At 48.3% G+C, this 13575-nt stretch overlaps 1 protein-coding gene across 2 annotated transcripts in view; it reads left to right on the top strand.

The window, feature by feature from the left end:
• ggcx (gamma-glutamyl carboxylase) overlaps nt 1-13575 on the top strand; it is a 61814-nt gene that overhangs the window by 46317 nt on the left and 1922 nt on the right. Inside the window, exons 11-13 of one of the 2 annotated variants that reach the window (XM_085971375.1) lie at nt 2086-2255; nt 7973-8103; nt 10317-10464. In XM_085971375.1, coding sequence (XP_085827501.1) covers nt 2086-2255; nt 7973-8103; nt 10317-10464 — 449 coding nt within the window. Of the gene's footprint in view, nt 1-2085; nt 2256-7972; nt 8142-10316; nt 10465-13575 lie in introns of those variants that run through there. The other variant, XM_085971376.1, reaches the window with a different exon arrangement.

Below are 13575 nucleotides of genomic sequence, written 5' to 3'. Positions count from 1 at the left end.
TCAGCTTGCAACAACATCTCTAATGGCTGTTAGATCAAACCCATTTATCTCCTTGTGCCACTAATTCATCTATCTTGTCACGAATGCTTCGTGCTTTCAGATGAAGAGCCTTTAATTTTAACTCTTTACCATTATTCCCTGCTTTCCCCTTATTCGCTGTTGCACGATTACTGTTCAACTCTCTGTCCCTTCCTGTCACACACTGCTTATCTTTACCCAACTCACTACATTGCTCCATTGCCTTGACTTTTTTCTTTAGATTTCTAAATTTACCCTCACCTGACCTCTCCCTCCACCGTTTTTAGTTTAAAGCCCTGTCTACAGCCCTAGTTATTCAATTCGCCAGGACACTGGTCCCAGCCTGGTTTAATTGGAGCCCGTCCCAACGGAACAGCTCCCTTTTTCTCCAGTACTGGTGCCAGTGCCCCATCAATTGAAACCATTTCCTCCCACACCACTCTTTGAGCCACACAATTAACTCTCTGATCTGTTTGCCCCTATGCCAATTTGCGCGTGGTTCAGGTAACAATCCAGAGATTATTACCTTTTGAGGTTCTGCTTGTTAATTTGGACCCCAGCTCCTCAAACTCCCTCAGCAGAACCTCATTCCTAGTTCTACCTATGTCGTTGTTTCCTACGTGGACCACAACAACTGGATCCTCCCCCTCCCACTCCAAATTCTTCTCCAGCCACGAGGAGATATCCTTAACCCTGGCACTGGGCAGGCAACACAGCTTTCAGGACTCCTGGGCACGGCTACGGAGAACAATATCCCCCTGACTACTGTCCCCTACCACTACCACATTCCTATTCACTCCCCTCACTTGAATGGCCTCCTGTGCCTTGGTCAGTTTGCTCATTCACCCTGCTGAATCTGCCCTCATCCAAACAGGCAGCAAGAACCTCATACCTGTTGGATAAGGGCAAAGGCCGAGGCTCTTCCTGAACTGCACCTGGCTGAGTTGCAGTCACACCCTCCTGTCCCTGACCACTAACCAGACCTGTACCACTACCTAACCTAAAGGGTGTGACTGTCTCCTGGATCAAAGTGTCCAGGCAACTCTACCCATCCCTGATGCCCCGCAATGTCTGCACCTCGGACTCTAGCTCAACAACTCTGAGCCGAAATTCCTCGAGATGCAGACACTTACTGCAGATATGGTCATCTGGGATCGCGATGTTCCCCACAAACTCCCACGTGCTACAGTTGCGGCACACCACCTGCACTGCCATCCCTATATTACCTTGTTTGATTTATTTATTTAATTAGAGTTTATGTATTTAATTAACTTAACTTGTACTTTAGTTTTTAACTAATTACTAGATCTAGTTTAAGTTACAGATAGATTAAATTAAATATTTACTTGTAACACAAAGCACTACAAGTATTGGAGGCAAAAAGCAGCACCTCCTTCCCCCTCTGCTCCGAATTGCCCCTCTCTCCAAATTCCCAACTTTAACACTCTGTTTAGAAGCACTCCGTTTCAGACTACTCGTCATTGAAGTCACAGCAGAGAAAACCAGGCGGGTGTAAAGCAGGCTGGTGATTCGCTATCACCCGTTTTACCCTGGCTATAATCGTTAATCTTTAAGGGTCTCTGAGTGAATGCACAGCAGTGTGGCACTGAATCCTGCAGACGAGGAAGCTCTCTGACTCGACCCCTGGTCCATTCTCAGCTGCCTGATCTCAGCCAGAATGACGGTGCAGGTGAAGTTGGCCTCGGGCCTCCTGATCCCCATCCAGTTTCTGCCTCAGCCCAGCCTGGGCATCGAACCTGGGGCCTTTCTTCCCTGTACAGCTGCGCCACTTGCTGTGCCTTCACCAGCCAAGCCACATGTGCAGTGTTACTGCGGCCCTTGCTGTTCACTGCTTGTTCGCGGGCAGGAGAGGGGTGCTGTGACATGACCTTGTGCTTGTTCTGTCCTGAATGTTTGAACACCACAAATCTCCAGTCTATTTGTCCAGTGGTCAGAGTGAGGAGGCCACTGTCTGACCCGCAGCACTGCGCTCTGGCTGTCCCTTAGCTCTCGGTTAACTGCTTGAGAATAGCTTCTGTTTAGCTGACTCTGAATTCTTGTTTCTAGGCTGTTTGACCCGCGGGTCGATGTTGTAACAGCCGAGTGGTCTCCCTTTAAAAAGACATCATGGCTGATGCCACTGCTGGTTGACCTCTCACCCTGGAGGTCGAAGTTTGACGAAATCGAGAAAATGTTGGATAATCAGACGGATGTGGTTTTCATTGCGGATTTTCCAGGTAAATTACAAAATAGGAATGGGGAGGGGGGGAGGAGGTTTTTAAAAACAACAAAGGAAAACCCTGGAACTTGGACAGAAGAACCAGGCTGTAACTGGAACACAAGTAAATCACTCACTTCCCCCAGTGACTCCGTGTAACAGAGTTCCCACTGCTGCTCACTACACAGCAATCCCCGCTGGAAAGAGTGCTCACCAGGAAAGAACGGGATCGGTCTAGGCTGCAATGCTCCCCATGGTAAATTAGACTAATAAACTATGATGAACGGAGCTGTTGGAATAGTCAAGTCTAGAGGTAAGAAAGGCAGGGGCAGAGGCAGGCGATGTTCCAGAGGTGGAAATAGGCGGTCTTCGTGATGGCGCAGGTATGTGGTCAGAAGCTCATCTCAGGGTCAAATATGGCACCAAGGTTGCGAACAGTCTGGTTCAGGTTCAGGCTCAAACAGTTGCCAGGGAGAGTGATGGAGTCAGTGGCTAGGGAACGGAGTTTGTGGCGGGGACCAAAGACAATGGATTCGGTCTTCCCAATATTTATTTGGAAGAAATTTCTGCTCATCTAGTACTGGATGTCGGACAAGCCGTCTGACAATTGAGAGACCGTGGAGGGGTTGAGAGAGGTGGTGGTGAGGTAGCGCTGGGTGTTGTTAACGTACATGTGGAACCTGACGCTGTGTTTTCAGATGATGTCGCCGAGGGGCAGCATGTAGATGAGAAATAGGAGGGGCCAAAGATAGATCCTTGGTTGACACCAGAGGTAACGATGCGGGAGTGGGAAGAGAAGCCATTGCAGGTGATTCTCTGGCTACGATTAGTCTGGAACTGGCGAGTGCAGTCCCACCCAGACGGTGGGGAGGCATTAGAGGAGGATGGTGTGGTCAACCATGTCAAAGGCTACAGACAGGATGAGGAGGGATAGTTTACCTTTGTCATACTATCAGACTGCTTGTCCGACATCCAGCACTGAATGATTAGAAATTTCCTCCAATTAAATATCGGGAAGACCAAAGACTGCCCATTTCCACCTTCGTCATATCGCCCGTCTCTGCCCTTACCTCAACTTATCTGCTGCTGAAACCCCTCTAGACTTGACTATTCCAATGCACTCCTGGCCGACCTCCCTAGTTCTATCCACCATAAACTTGGTCATCCAAAACTCTGCCGCCCGTACGCTAACTCGCACCAAGTCCCGCTCACCCATCTCCCCTGTGCTCGCTGACCTACATTGGCTCCCAATTAAGCAACGCCTCGATTTTAAAATTCTCATCCTTGTTTTCAAATCCCTCCATGGCCTCGCCCCTCCCTATCTCTGTAACTTCCTCCAGCTCTATAATCCCCCTAGACCTCTGCTCCACCAATTCTGGCCTTTTGAACAGCCCCGATTTTAAATGCTCCACCATTGGCGGTCGTGCCTTCAGCTGCCTAGGTCTTAAGCTCTGGAGTTCCCTGCCTAAATCTCCACTTCTCTCTCCTTTAGACGCTCCTTAAAACCTACCTCTTTGACCAAGCTATTGGTCGTCTGCCCTAACATCTCCTTATATGGCTCGCTGTCATTTTCTTTTTTGGTGACACTCCTGTGGAGTGCTTTGGGACGTTTTATTACATTAAAGGTGCTATATAAATATACGTCGTTGTTAAGAGCCGCTTCAGTACTGTGGCAGGGGCGCAAACCTGATCGGAAGGATTCAAACATGGGGTTTCAGGAAAGATGGGCACGGATTTGGGAGGCGACAACACGTTCAAGAACTTTGGAGATGGGGCAGTAGTTTGCAAGGACGGAGGGGTCAAGGGTTGCCTTTTTGAGGAGGGGGTGATGACGGTAGATTTGAAGGAGAGGGGGACAGTACCTGAGGAGAGAGAACTTGTTCACAATATCGGCTAACATGGGAGCCAGGAAGGGAAGTTGGATGGTCAGCTGTTTTAGTGGGGATCGGGTCGAGGAAGCAGGAAGTGGGTCTCCTGGATAAGATGAGCTCGGAGAAGGGAGATGGGAGAGAAACTGGAGAAAGATGCGAGTTCAGGGCTAGGGCAGGGGGAACCTTAGAGGAAGTTTGGCCCGGTGAAGGGAGGGAAGTGGCAGAGGCAGCTGATCGGATGGTCTCACTCTTAGTGACAGAGAAGTTCATGAGCTCCTCACACTTGTTGTTGGAGGTGAGGGTGAAGGAGACCGGGGAGAGGGGTTTAAGAAGGCGGTTGCAGTAGAGAGAAGAAGCCGGGGTTATCTTTGAATTCCAGAATGATTCTGGAATAGTGAGCAGTTTTGGCAGACAAGAGCCGAACCCAATAGTGCTTTATGTGGTCCAGCCAGATCTGAATGGCTAAACCAGTTGTCCACCATATCCATTCAAGTCTGCGCCCCTTGGACTTAAGGGAGAGGAGATGAGGGCCGTACCGGGAGAACAGCCAGGGTGAGAGAGTAATCGTTTTAATGGAGACTAGGGCATCAAAGGTAGAGCTGAGGCTGTAAGTTGAGCAGAAATGTCCTGGTGAATGGAGGACCAAAGACTGGACAGTTGGGATTTTGAAAGTGCACTTGTAAGTGGGAGAGAGGTTTTTTCCAAGGGCAGACACAGAAGGAAGTATGGTTGGGAGGGGGAAGGGGAAGGTGGGTGGAGAGCGATACAAGGAAGTGATCAGAGATGGCCTTATCTGTGACTGACTCGATGGGAGTAGCAAGGCCACGTGAGATGGCAAGGTCAAGGGAGTGGCCGGCCGTGAATATGGGTTGGGGAGTTTATATGGAGGGAGAGATTAAGGGAGGACAGGAGGGCAGTGAACACAGAGGAGAGAGAGCATGATGATTTGAGATGGAGGTTGAAATCAGAGGATGAGAAGTCACTCTGCAGAGGCTGAGGGAGGAAAGCAGTGACGATATTTAGGTGAGAAAATTTTTATGCTACTTGGGTGGGTGGTAGAGAACGAGGATTTTAAATGTGAGAGGGGTAGAACGAGGTGAGATGCCCAAAGGAGAAGGTGCCAGAGGTGATGGGAGGATAGACCAAGGTGTGATTTGGTGATGAGAGCCACACCGCCACCACAACTGTCTGGGCAGGGCAAGTGGTGGAAAGTATAGCCGGGCGGGGAGGCTTCATTTAGGGGGAAGGTGTCATCACCCCTCAGCCAGGTTTCCGTCAAGGCCATGATGTCGATGCAATCATCCACAATAAGCTCATGGATGGCAAGGGCCTTGTTCACAAGTGAACGGACATTCTGGAGGGAGGGGCGGTGATAGTTGACAAACTGCTGGAGTCCTCGGGTCAGCACTGGGAGGGGTGTGCTGAACGGGTAGGAGATTGGCAAGTTTAGCCCCCCAGCGGGCACACTGGGCGGGAAGGTCAGTCAGCGAGAGAGGATGGGGCAGTTGGGGTTGCTGCTTGTAAGGAAGCAGCGACAAGTGCCTCGATGGGCCCTTCAGAGGCTGCCAAGAGGCTTATCGAAGAGGCAGTGAAGCCTGGGACGACAGCAGGAGAGTAGGAAGGTCGGGGAGTGCTGAATATTAAGAAATAGGAGTAGGCCATAAGGCCCTTTGAACCTGCTTTGCCATTCAGTAAGGGTTGGGGTGGGGATTTGAGAGGGCAGCGTACCCGAGAGGGGAGAAATAAAAGGAGGCATGATTACAGGAGAGAGGGGTCTAGGACGGGTAGAGAGAAAAGAAGTAAAAATAAAAAGGGTGAAAAAAGTAGAAATAGAAGTGATGGGCTCGGGTCCGGATCGACAGGCAAAATGCGCACTCAGAGAGTCATAGGGGGAGAAATTGGGTGGAGCCGCAAACGGGGCGCCCAGCTCGCCTGGGCGCCGGAATTAGCGCTGCGAACGGAGCAGTTGCGACCGCCGGAAATTCAGCTTGAGCGCCCCAAGAGGGACACGGGGCGAGGCTCGAGGCTCCCCGCGTCCCTCTTAGGGCGCTGAAACTGAATATCGCAGCACAATGTGCCGCAGCGGGCGCGCTGCGGTACTGCAGGCCTTCCTCCCATTCTTAAGGGGGAGGGGCCTGCACCAGCGCGATCAGAGATTGCGAGTGCCGGCAAAAGAGCCCGGCACCGAGGAGAAGTGCTGGGCTCTCGGAAAACAGCCGGCAATGCCGCGGGGGGAGAACAGGAGGCCGGGGACAGAGGTGCTGGCAGGCGGTCGCCGAAAAAAACGGCCGCCCCGCACCTCCACCTTAATTTACGCCACTCCCGCCACAGGTAGGCCCCGTGAACCGGGCGCTATTTGCGAACGGCGGTACAGAGGCGGGCGCTACCAAATATTGCGATAGGGGCGGTAGCGGGGCGCTGCGCACACCGATGACGTCATTGGTGGCGGCGCAGCGCAACAGGCTAACGCCGCCATTAGCGCCCCAGCTAAATATCGCGGGAGGCGTGGCCAGTGGCGCTAAAGCCACTGAGTGCCCTCTTTAGGCGCTAACTGGTGGCGCAGCCCACCGAATTTCTAGGCCATAGTTATACAGTACAGAAAGAGGCCCTTCGGCCCATCGTGTTCGTGCTGGCCATCAAGGCCTATCTATTCTAATCCCATTTTCCAGCACTTGGTCCATAGCCTTGTATGCTATGGCGTTTCAAGTGCTCATCTAAATGCTTCTTGAATGTTGTGAGGGTTCCTGCCTCTACCACCCTTTCGGGCAATGAGTTCCAGATTCCAACCACCCTCTGGGTGAAAAAGTTTTTCCTCAAATCCCCTCTGAACCTCCTGCCCCTTACCTTGAAACTATGCCCCCTGGTTATTGACCCCTCTACTAAGGGGAAAAGTTCCTTTCTATCTACCCTATTTATTCCCCTCATAATTTTGTACACCTCAATCAGGTCCCCTCTCAGCCTTCTCTGCTCCAAGGAAAACAACCCCAGCCTGTCCAGTCTCTCTTCATAGCTGAAGCACTCCAGCCCAGGTAACATCCTGGTGAATCTCCTCTGCACCCTCTCCAATGCAATCACATCCTTCCCATAGTGTGGTGACCAGAACTGGCCTAACTAGCATTTTGTACAGCTCCATCATAACCTCCCTGCTCTTATATTCTATGCCTTGGCTAATGAAGGCAAGTATCCCATATGCCTTTTTAACCACCTTATCTACCTGTCCTGCTGCCTTCAGGGATCTATGTACATGCACACCAAGGTCCCTCTGATCCTCTGTCCTTCCTAGGGTCCTACCATTCATTGTGTATTCCCTTGCCTTGTTAGTCCTCCCAAAATGCATCACCTCACACTTTTCAGGGTTTAAATTCCATTTGCCACTGTTCTACTCGAATTGACACGGAAAACTCAAGTTACATAGCAATTATTAGGATATACATATATCCTGGTAGATAGGAGACAATAGGACAGAGTCCAGAGTTAAAGTCAGTGTTAAAGTACAGAAACTGCATTGGGACTCTCCCTACAGCCTATAAATGGAGCTGATCTTCTCCACGATCATTTTAAAGTTTCTGTGATGTCTGCACTTTGTTCAGAATTCCCTGACCTTCCAACAGCACCGTGGAGAAAAGCCTCAGCAGTGCAAGATTCCCAAGCCGTGAAAGTCCACTCATTTGCCGGCTCCACAGCAACATTATTCCGGCCTCCAACATGTTAGAAGAGGGTGGGAGGAGGCTCGTGTGGAGCATAAACAGTGCATAGACCAGTTGGGCAGAATTTGCTGTGCATTCTATGTCAAGGTCGGGAGCTGGGGTCCCTGCAGCTCTTTAACCAGCAGATTGCAGCTGACTCTAAATCTCTGTGCTTGAAGGGCTTCACCTGGAGAACTTTGTGAGCGAGGATCTGGGCAACACCAGCATCCAGGTGCTGAAGGGGGAGTTGGCCGTGGAGATTCTGGCCGAGAAGAAAAACTACAGCCTGAAGGAGGGAGACAAGATGCAGGTCAGAGGCTAAATATCCTGCAGACCCAATAATGCCAGGTTGGCAGAATTTGTTTTTCTGAATTATTGTAATGGCAAAATGATCACGGTGACAATATAACTGGGTAGAGTGCAGGCTCAGAGTGCCTCCCGGCTTCAGGCTGAGTCTACTCTGGACATGTACAAACAGTATCACCGTGATACAAATACCTGCCCTAGTTATTAACGATTGGAACGTGTGGCAATGTGTTAGCCGGTCTCTAATTTGAACTTCTCTCCTTTCACCCCCGACCCCCTTTCCAAATACCTGCAGTAGTTTCCTTGATAGCTCAGTGGGAAATTGCACCACCCACTGTGGTACTGAGCAATACAGTGCAGGAAGATCCCAGCTGCGATCCCTCGTCGCTGCTGGGTCGGCACGTTGGTAATGAGTCATTACAGCACAGGAGGCCATTCGGCCCATCGAGTCCGTGCCGGCTCTCTAGAGCAATCCAGTTAGTCCCATTCCCCCGCTCTATCCCCGTAGCCCTGCAAGTTTATTTCCCATAAGTCCCTATCCAGTCTCCCCTTGAAAACATTGAGTGTCTCCGCTTCCACTTCCGTCGGCAGTGAGTTCCAGGTCCTCACCACTCGCTGCGTAAAAAAGTTTTTCCTCACGTCCCTCCTGTATCTCTTCCCAAAACCTTACATCTGTGTCCCCTAGTCCTTGTACCATCAACTAGTGGGAACAGCCTTTCCCCCTCTAGCCTATCCAAACTTGTCATAAACTTGTACACCTCTATCAAATCACCCCTCAACCTTCTTTGCTCTAATGAAAACAAATCCAGCTTCTCCAACCTGTCCTTGTAGGTAAGATTCCCCCATCCCCAGAACCATTCTGGTAAATCTCCTCTGCACCCTCTCAAGGGCCTTCACATCCTTCCTAAAGTGTGGTGACCAGAACTGGACGCAGTACTCCAATTTGGCCTAATCAGCGCTTTATAAAGGTTCAGCATAACTTCTCTACTTTTGTACTCAATACCTCTATTTATGAAGCCCAAGATCTCATATGCTTTTGTTAACCACTCTCTCAATATGTCCTGCCACCTTCAGGGACCTATGCACATTAACTCCCAGGTCCCTCTGTTCCTGTACTCTTTAAAACTGTGCTATTAAGTGTATATTGCCTTTCCATTCCTTCTGCAAAATGCATCACCTCACACTTCTCTGTATTAAATTACATCTGCCACTTGTCTGCCCATTCTGCTAGCTTTTCTATGTCCTGCTGCAGTCGATTGGTATCATACTCAGTTTTCTCTCTCTCTGCCTCGATCTCTCTGTCACACCCCCAAGTTTGGTGTCATCGGCAAATTTAGAAATTCTACTTTTTATTCCAAAATCCAGGTCATCATCACAAAAAGCAGTAGCCCCAGCACTGACCCTTGGGGAACACCACTCTCTACCTCCTCCAGTCTGAAAAACAGCCATTTACCACAACTCGCTGTTTTCTATCCTTAAGCCAATTCCTTATCCAAGCTGCCACTGACCCACCTATTCCATGAGCCTCAATTTTGTTAACCAGCCTTCTATGTGGTACTTTGTCAAACGCCTTCCTAAAATCCATGTAGACAACATCCATTGAATTCCCTTCATCAATCCTCCATTACTTCGCCAAATAATTCAATTAATCAAACATGATCTGCCTTTTACAAATCAGTGTTGGTTCTCCTTAATTAGCTTAAACCTCTCCAAATGCCTGTTAATTTTTTCCTCGATTTATTGTTTCCAAAACTTTACCCACCACTGATGTTAAACTGACTGGCCTGTAGTTACTAGGATTGTCCTTACACCCTTTCTTGAACAATGGTGTCACATTAGCCACTTCCCAATCCTCAGGCACCTCCCCCACATCTAGGGAAGATTGGGAAATTATGGCAAGCCCTTCCGCTATCTCTTCCCCCAATTCCCTTTGCAACCTGGGATGCAAGCCATCTGGACCAGGCGACTTATCCACTCTAAGCATACCCAGCCGTTCTAGTACATCATGTCTATCAATTTTCACCCCTTCCATTGCTTCTATCTTTTCCACTTCGACTGCTATTTTGTCAGTAAACACCAATACAAAGTACTCATTGCTGATGAATGCTGCAACTGATCTCAGTGCAGTGGGGATGGTGGGGGGAATTGGCCAGGGTTTCTGTTCCTGTGAAGGTGTTGACAGTGGAATAACAGAAAGGATCTCGCTTTGTGTTGCAGCTGCAGGCTGGTGATTATCACTACGTGTACACCACATCAGAGGAGCCCTCGTGTTACATGTATATCTATGTGAACACTACACTGGTACAGTTTGAAGAGCATTACACACGTTTCGTGGAGCTTCAGGAGAAGATTAAGAATGGAACAGGTGCGTACGAGTGAAATTCTTTATGGGGAGCCGTGTTGGGGACCCACAATTTAACGGAGCGCTGTGTCTATCGGTGGCTGCAACTGATCTCGGCTCCTCTGGGATAGGGAGGGTTAAATAAAACACAGCCAGGGTGCCTGCTCCTGATCCCTACACTTTGCCAAAATGCACCATCTCAGCCCACACGTGAACAATGGTCACTTCCTGCACTTCAAAAGTCGGCTGTAAAGCACTTTGGAACATCCTGAAGTCGTGAAAGGCGCTGTAGAAATCCATGTCTTTTTGTCAGACTGGTGGAGTTATAATTTAGAAAGAGGGTATAAAAACCACCAAAAGAATGACAGCAGCATTAACATATTCCACGTTGCTCAATAATTTAAACTAAAATGGCAGGGGGTTGGGAACCTGAGCAGGGAGACAGAGGAAAGGGAAACGGGGATAAAAGCAAAAGATAGGAAGGAGAAAAACAAAAGTGGCAGTCAGAGAAATCAACGGTTTAAATCAAACGTGGCCACAGTAAATAATAATTCTAATAGGTCTAAGAGCGTTAAAAAAACAAGCCTGAAGGCTTTGTGTCTTTAATGCGAGGAGCATTTGTAATAAGGTGGACGAATTGGCTGCACAAATAGAAGTAAACGAATATGATTTGGTTGGGATTACGGAAACGTGGCTCAAGGATGGCCAAGACTGGGAACTCAACATCCAGGGATATTCGATATTCAGGAAAGATAGGCAAAAAGGAAAGGGAGGTGGGACAGCATTACTGGTTAAAGGGATTAATACAATTGTAATGAAGGATATTAGCTCTGATGATGTGGAATCTGTATGGGTAGAATTGAGAAATACTAAGGGGCAGAAAATGTTAGTGGGAGTGGTATATAGACCTCCAAACAGTAAGGCGGAGGTTGGGGATGGCATTAAAATGGAAATTAAAGCGTGCAATAAGGGCACAGCAGTCATCATGGGTGACTTTAATCTACATATAGATTGGGCCAACCAAATTAGTAACAATACTGGGGAGGAGAAATTCCTGGAGTGTTTACGGGATGGTTTCCTGGACCAATATGTTGAGGAACCAACCAGAGATCAGGCCATCTTAGACTGGGTATTATGTAACGAGAAAGGATTAATTAGCAATCTTTTTGTACGAGGCCCCTTGGGTCGGAGTGATCATAATATGATCGAATTCTTCATTAAGATGGAGAATGAAGTAGTTGACTCGGAGACTAGGGTCCTCAATTTAAATAAAGGAAACTACGATGGTCTGAGGAGCGAGTTGGGTAGGATTAATTGGGGAATGGCACTCCAAGGGTTGACGGTGGATAGGCAACAGCAAACATTCAAAGACCGAATGGATGAACAACAGAAGTTGTTCATCCCAGTTTGGCATAAAAATAAAACAAAAAGGTGACTCAACCGTGGCTAACAAGGGAAATTAGGGATAGCATAAGATCCAAGGAGAGGACATATAAATTGGCCAGAAAAAGCAATAATCCTGAGGATTGGGAGCAGTTTAGGATTCAACAAAGGAGGACAAAGGGACTAATTAAGAAAGGGAAAATAGAATATGAGAGTAAGCTTGCAGGGAACATAAAAACTGACTGTAAAAGCTTTTGTAGATATGTGAAGAGAAAAAGATTGGTGAAGTCAAGCGTAGGTCCCTTGCAGTCAGAATCAGGGGAATTTATAATGGGAAACAAAGAAATGGCAGACCAACTAAATTCATGCTTTCGTTCTGTCTTCACAAAGGAGGACAGAAATAACCTCAGAGATGCGGGGGAACATAGGGTCTGATGAAAGGGTGGAACTGAAAGAAATCAGTATTTGTAGGGAAATGGTGTTAGGAAAATTGATGGGACTGAAGGCCGATAAATCCCCAGGGCCTGATAATCTACATCCCAGGATACTTAAGGAAGTGGCCCTAGAAATAGTAGATGCATTGCTGGTCATCTTCCAGAACTCGATAGACTCTGGAACAGTACCCATGGATTGGAGGGTAGCTAATGTTACCCCACTATTCAAAAAAGGTGGTAGAGAAAAAGCAGGGAATTGTAGACCGGTAAACCTGACATCGGTAGTGGGGGAAATGCTAGAGTCTATTTATAAAAGATGTAATAGCAGAGCACTTGGAAAGCAGTGACAGGATCGGACAAAGTCAACATGGATTTACAAAAGGTAAATCATGCTTGACTAATCCACTGGAATTTTTTGAGGATGTAACTGGTAAACTAGATAAGAGAGAACCAGTGGATGTGGTGTATTTGGACTTTCAGAAGGCTTTCGATAAGGTCCCACATAAGAGATTAGCGTGCAAAATTAAGGCACATGGGATTGGGGGCAAGGTATTGACTTGGATAGAGAACTGGTTGGCGGACAGAAAGCAAAGAATTGGAATAAACGGGTCGTTTTCCGAGTGGCAGGCAGTGACTAGTGGGGTACTGCAAGGATCGGTCCTAGGACCCCAGCTGTTCACAATATATATTAATGATCTGGACGAGGGAATTGGATGTAATATCTCCAAATTTGCAGACGACACAAAGCTGGGTGGGAGGGTAAGCTGTGAGGAGGATGTCGTAAAACTCCAGTACGATTTGGACAGGTTGGGTGATTGGGCAGAAACATGGCAAATGCACTAACATGGCAAATGCACTATAATGTGGATAAATGTGAGGTTATCCACTTTGGTGGCAAAAACAGGAAGGCAGATTATTATTTGAATGGCAATAGATTGGGAGATGGGGAAGTACAAAGAGACCTGGGTGTTCTTGTGCACCAGTCGCTGAAGGTAAACATGCAGGTGCAGCAGGCGGTTAAGAAGGCAAATGGTATGTTGGCCTTCGTAGCAAGAGGGTTCGAGTACAGGAACAGGATGTCTTGCTACAGTTGTACAGGGCCTTGGTGAGACCACACCTTGAGTATTGTGTGCAGTTTTGGTCGCCTTACCTGAGGAAGGACGTTCTTGCCATGGAAGGAGTGCAGCGAAGATTCACCAGGCTGATACCTGGGATGGCAGGAATGACGTATGAGGAGAGATTGTGTCGATTGGGCTTATACTCACTGGAGTTTAGAAGATTGAGAGGGGATCTCATCGAAACCCATAAAATTCTGTCA

The sequence above is a fragment of the Somniosus microcephalus genome, chromosome 30 (assembly GCF_052327205.1).
Source record: "Somniosus microcephalus isolate GS21.2 chromosome 30, FLI_Smic_1.0, whole genome shotgun sequence".
Lineage (NCBI taxonomy): Eukaryota > Metazoa > Chordata > Chondrichthyes > Squaliformes > Somniosidae > Somniosus > Somniosus microcephalus.
Note: the sequence above shows the minus strand (reverse complement) of the source record. Positions and strands in the feature narration are given on the sequence as shown.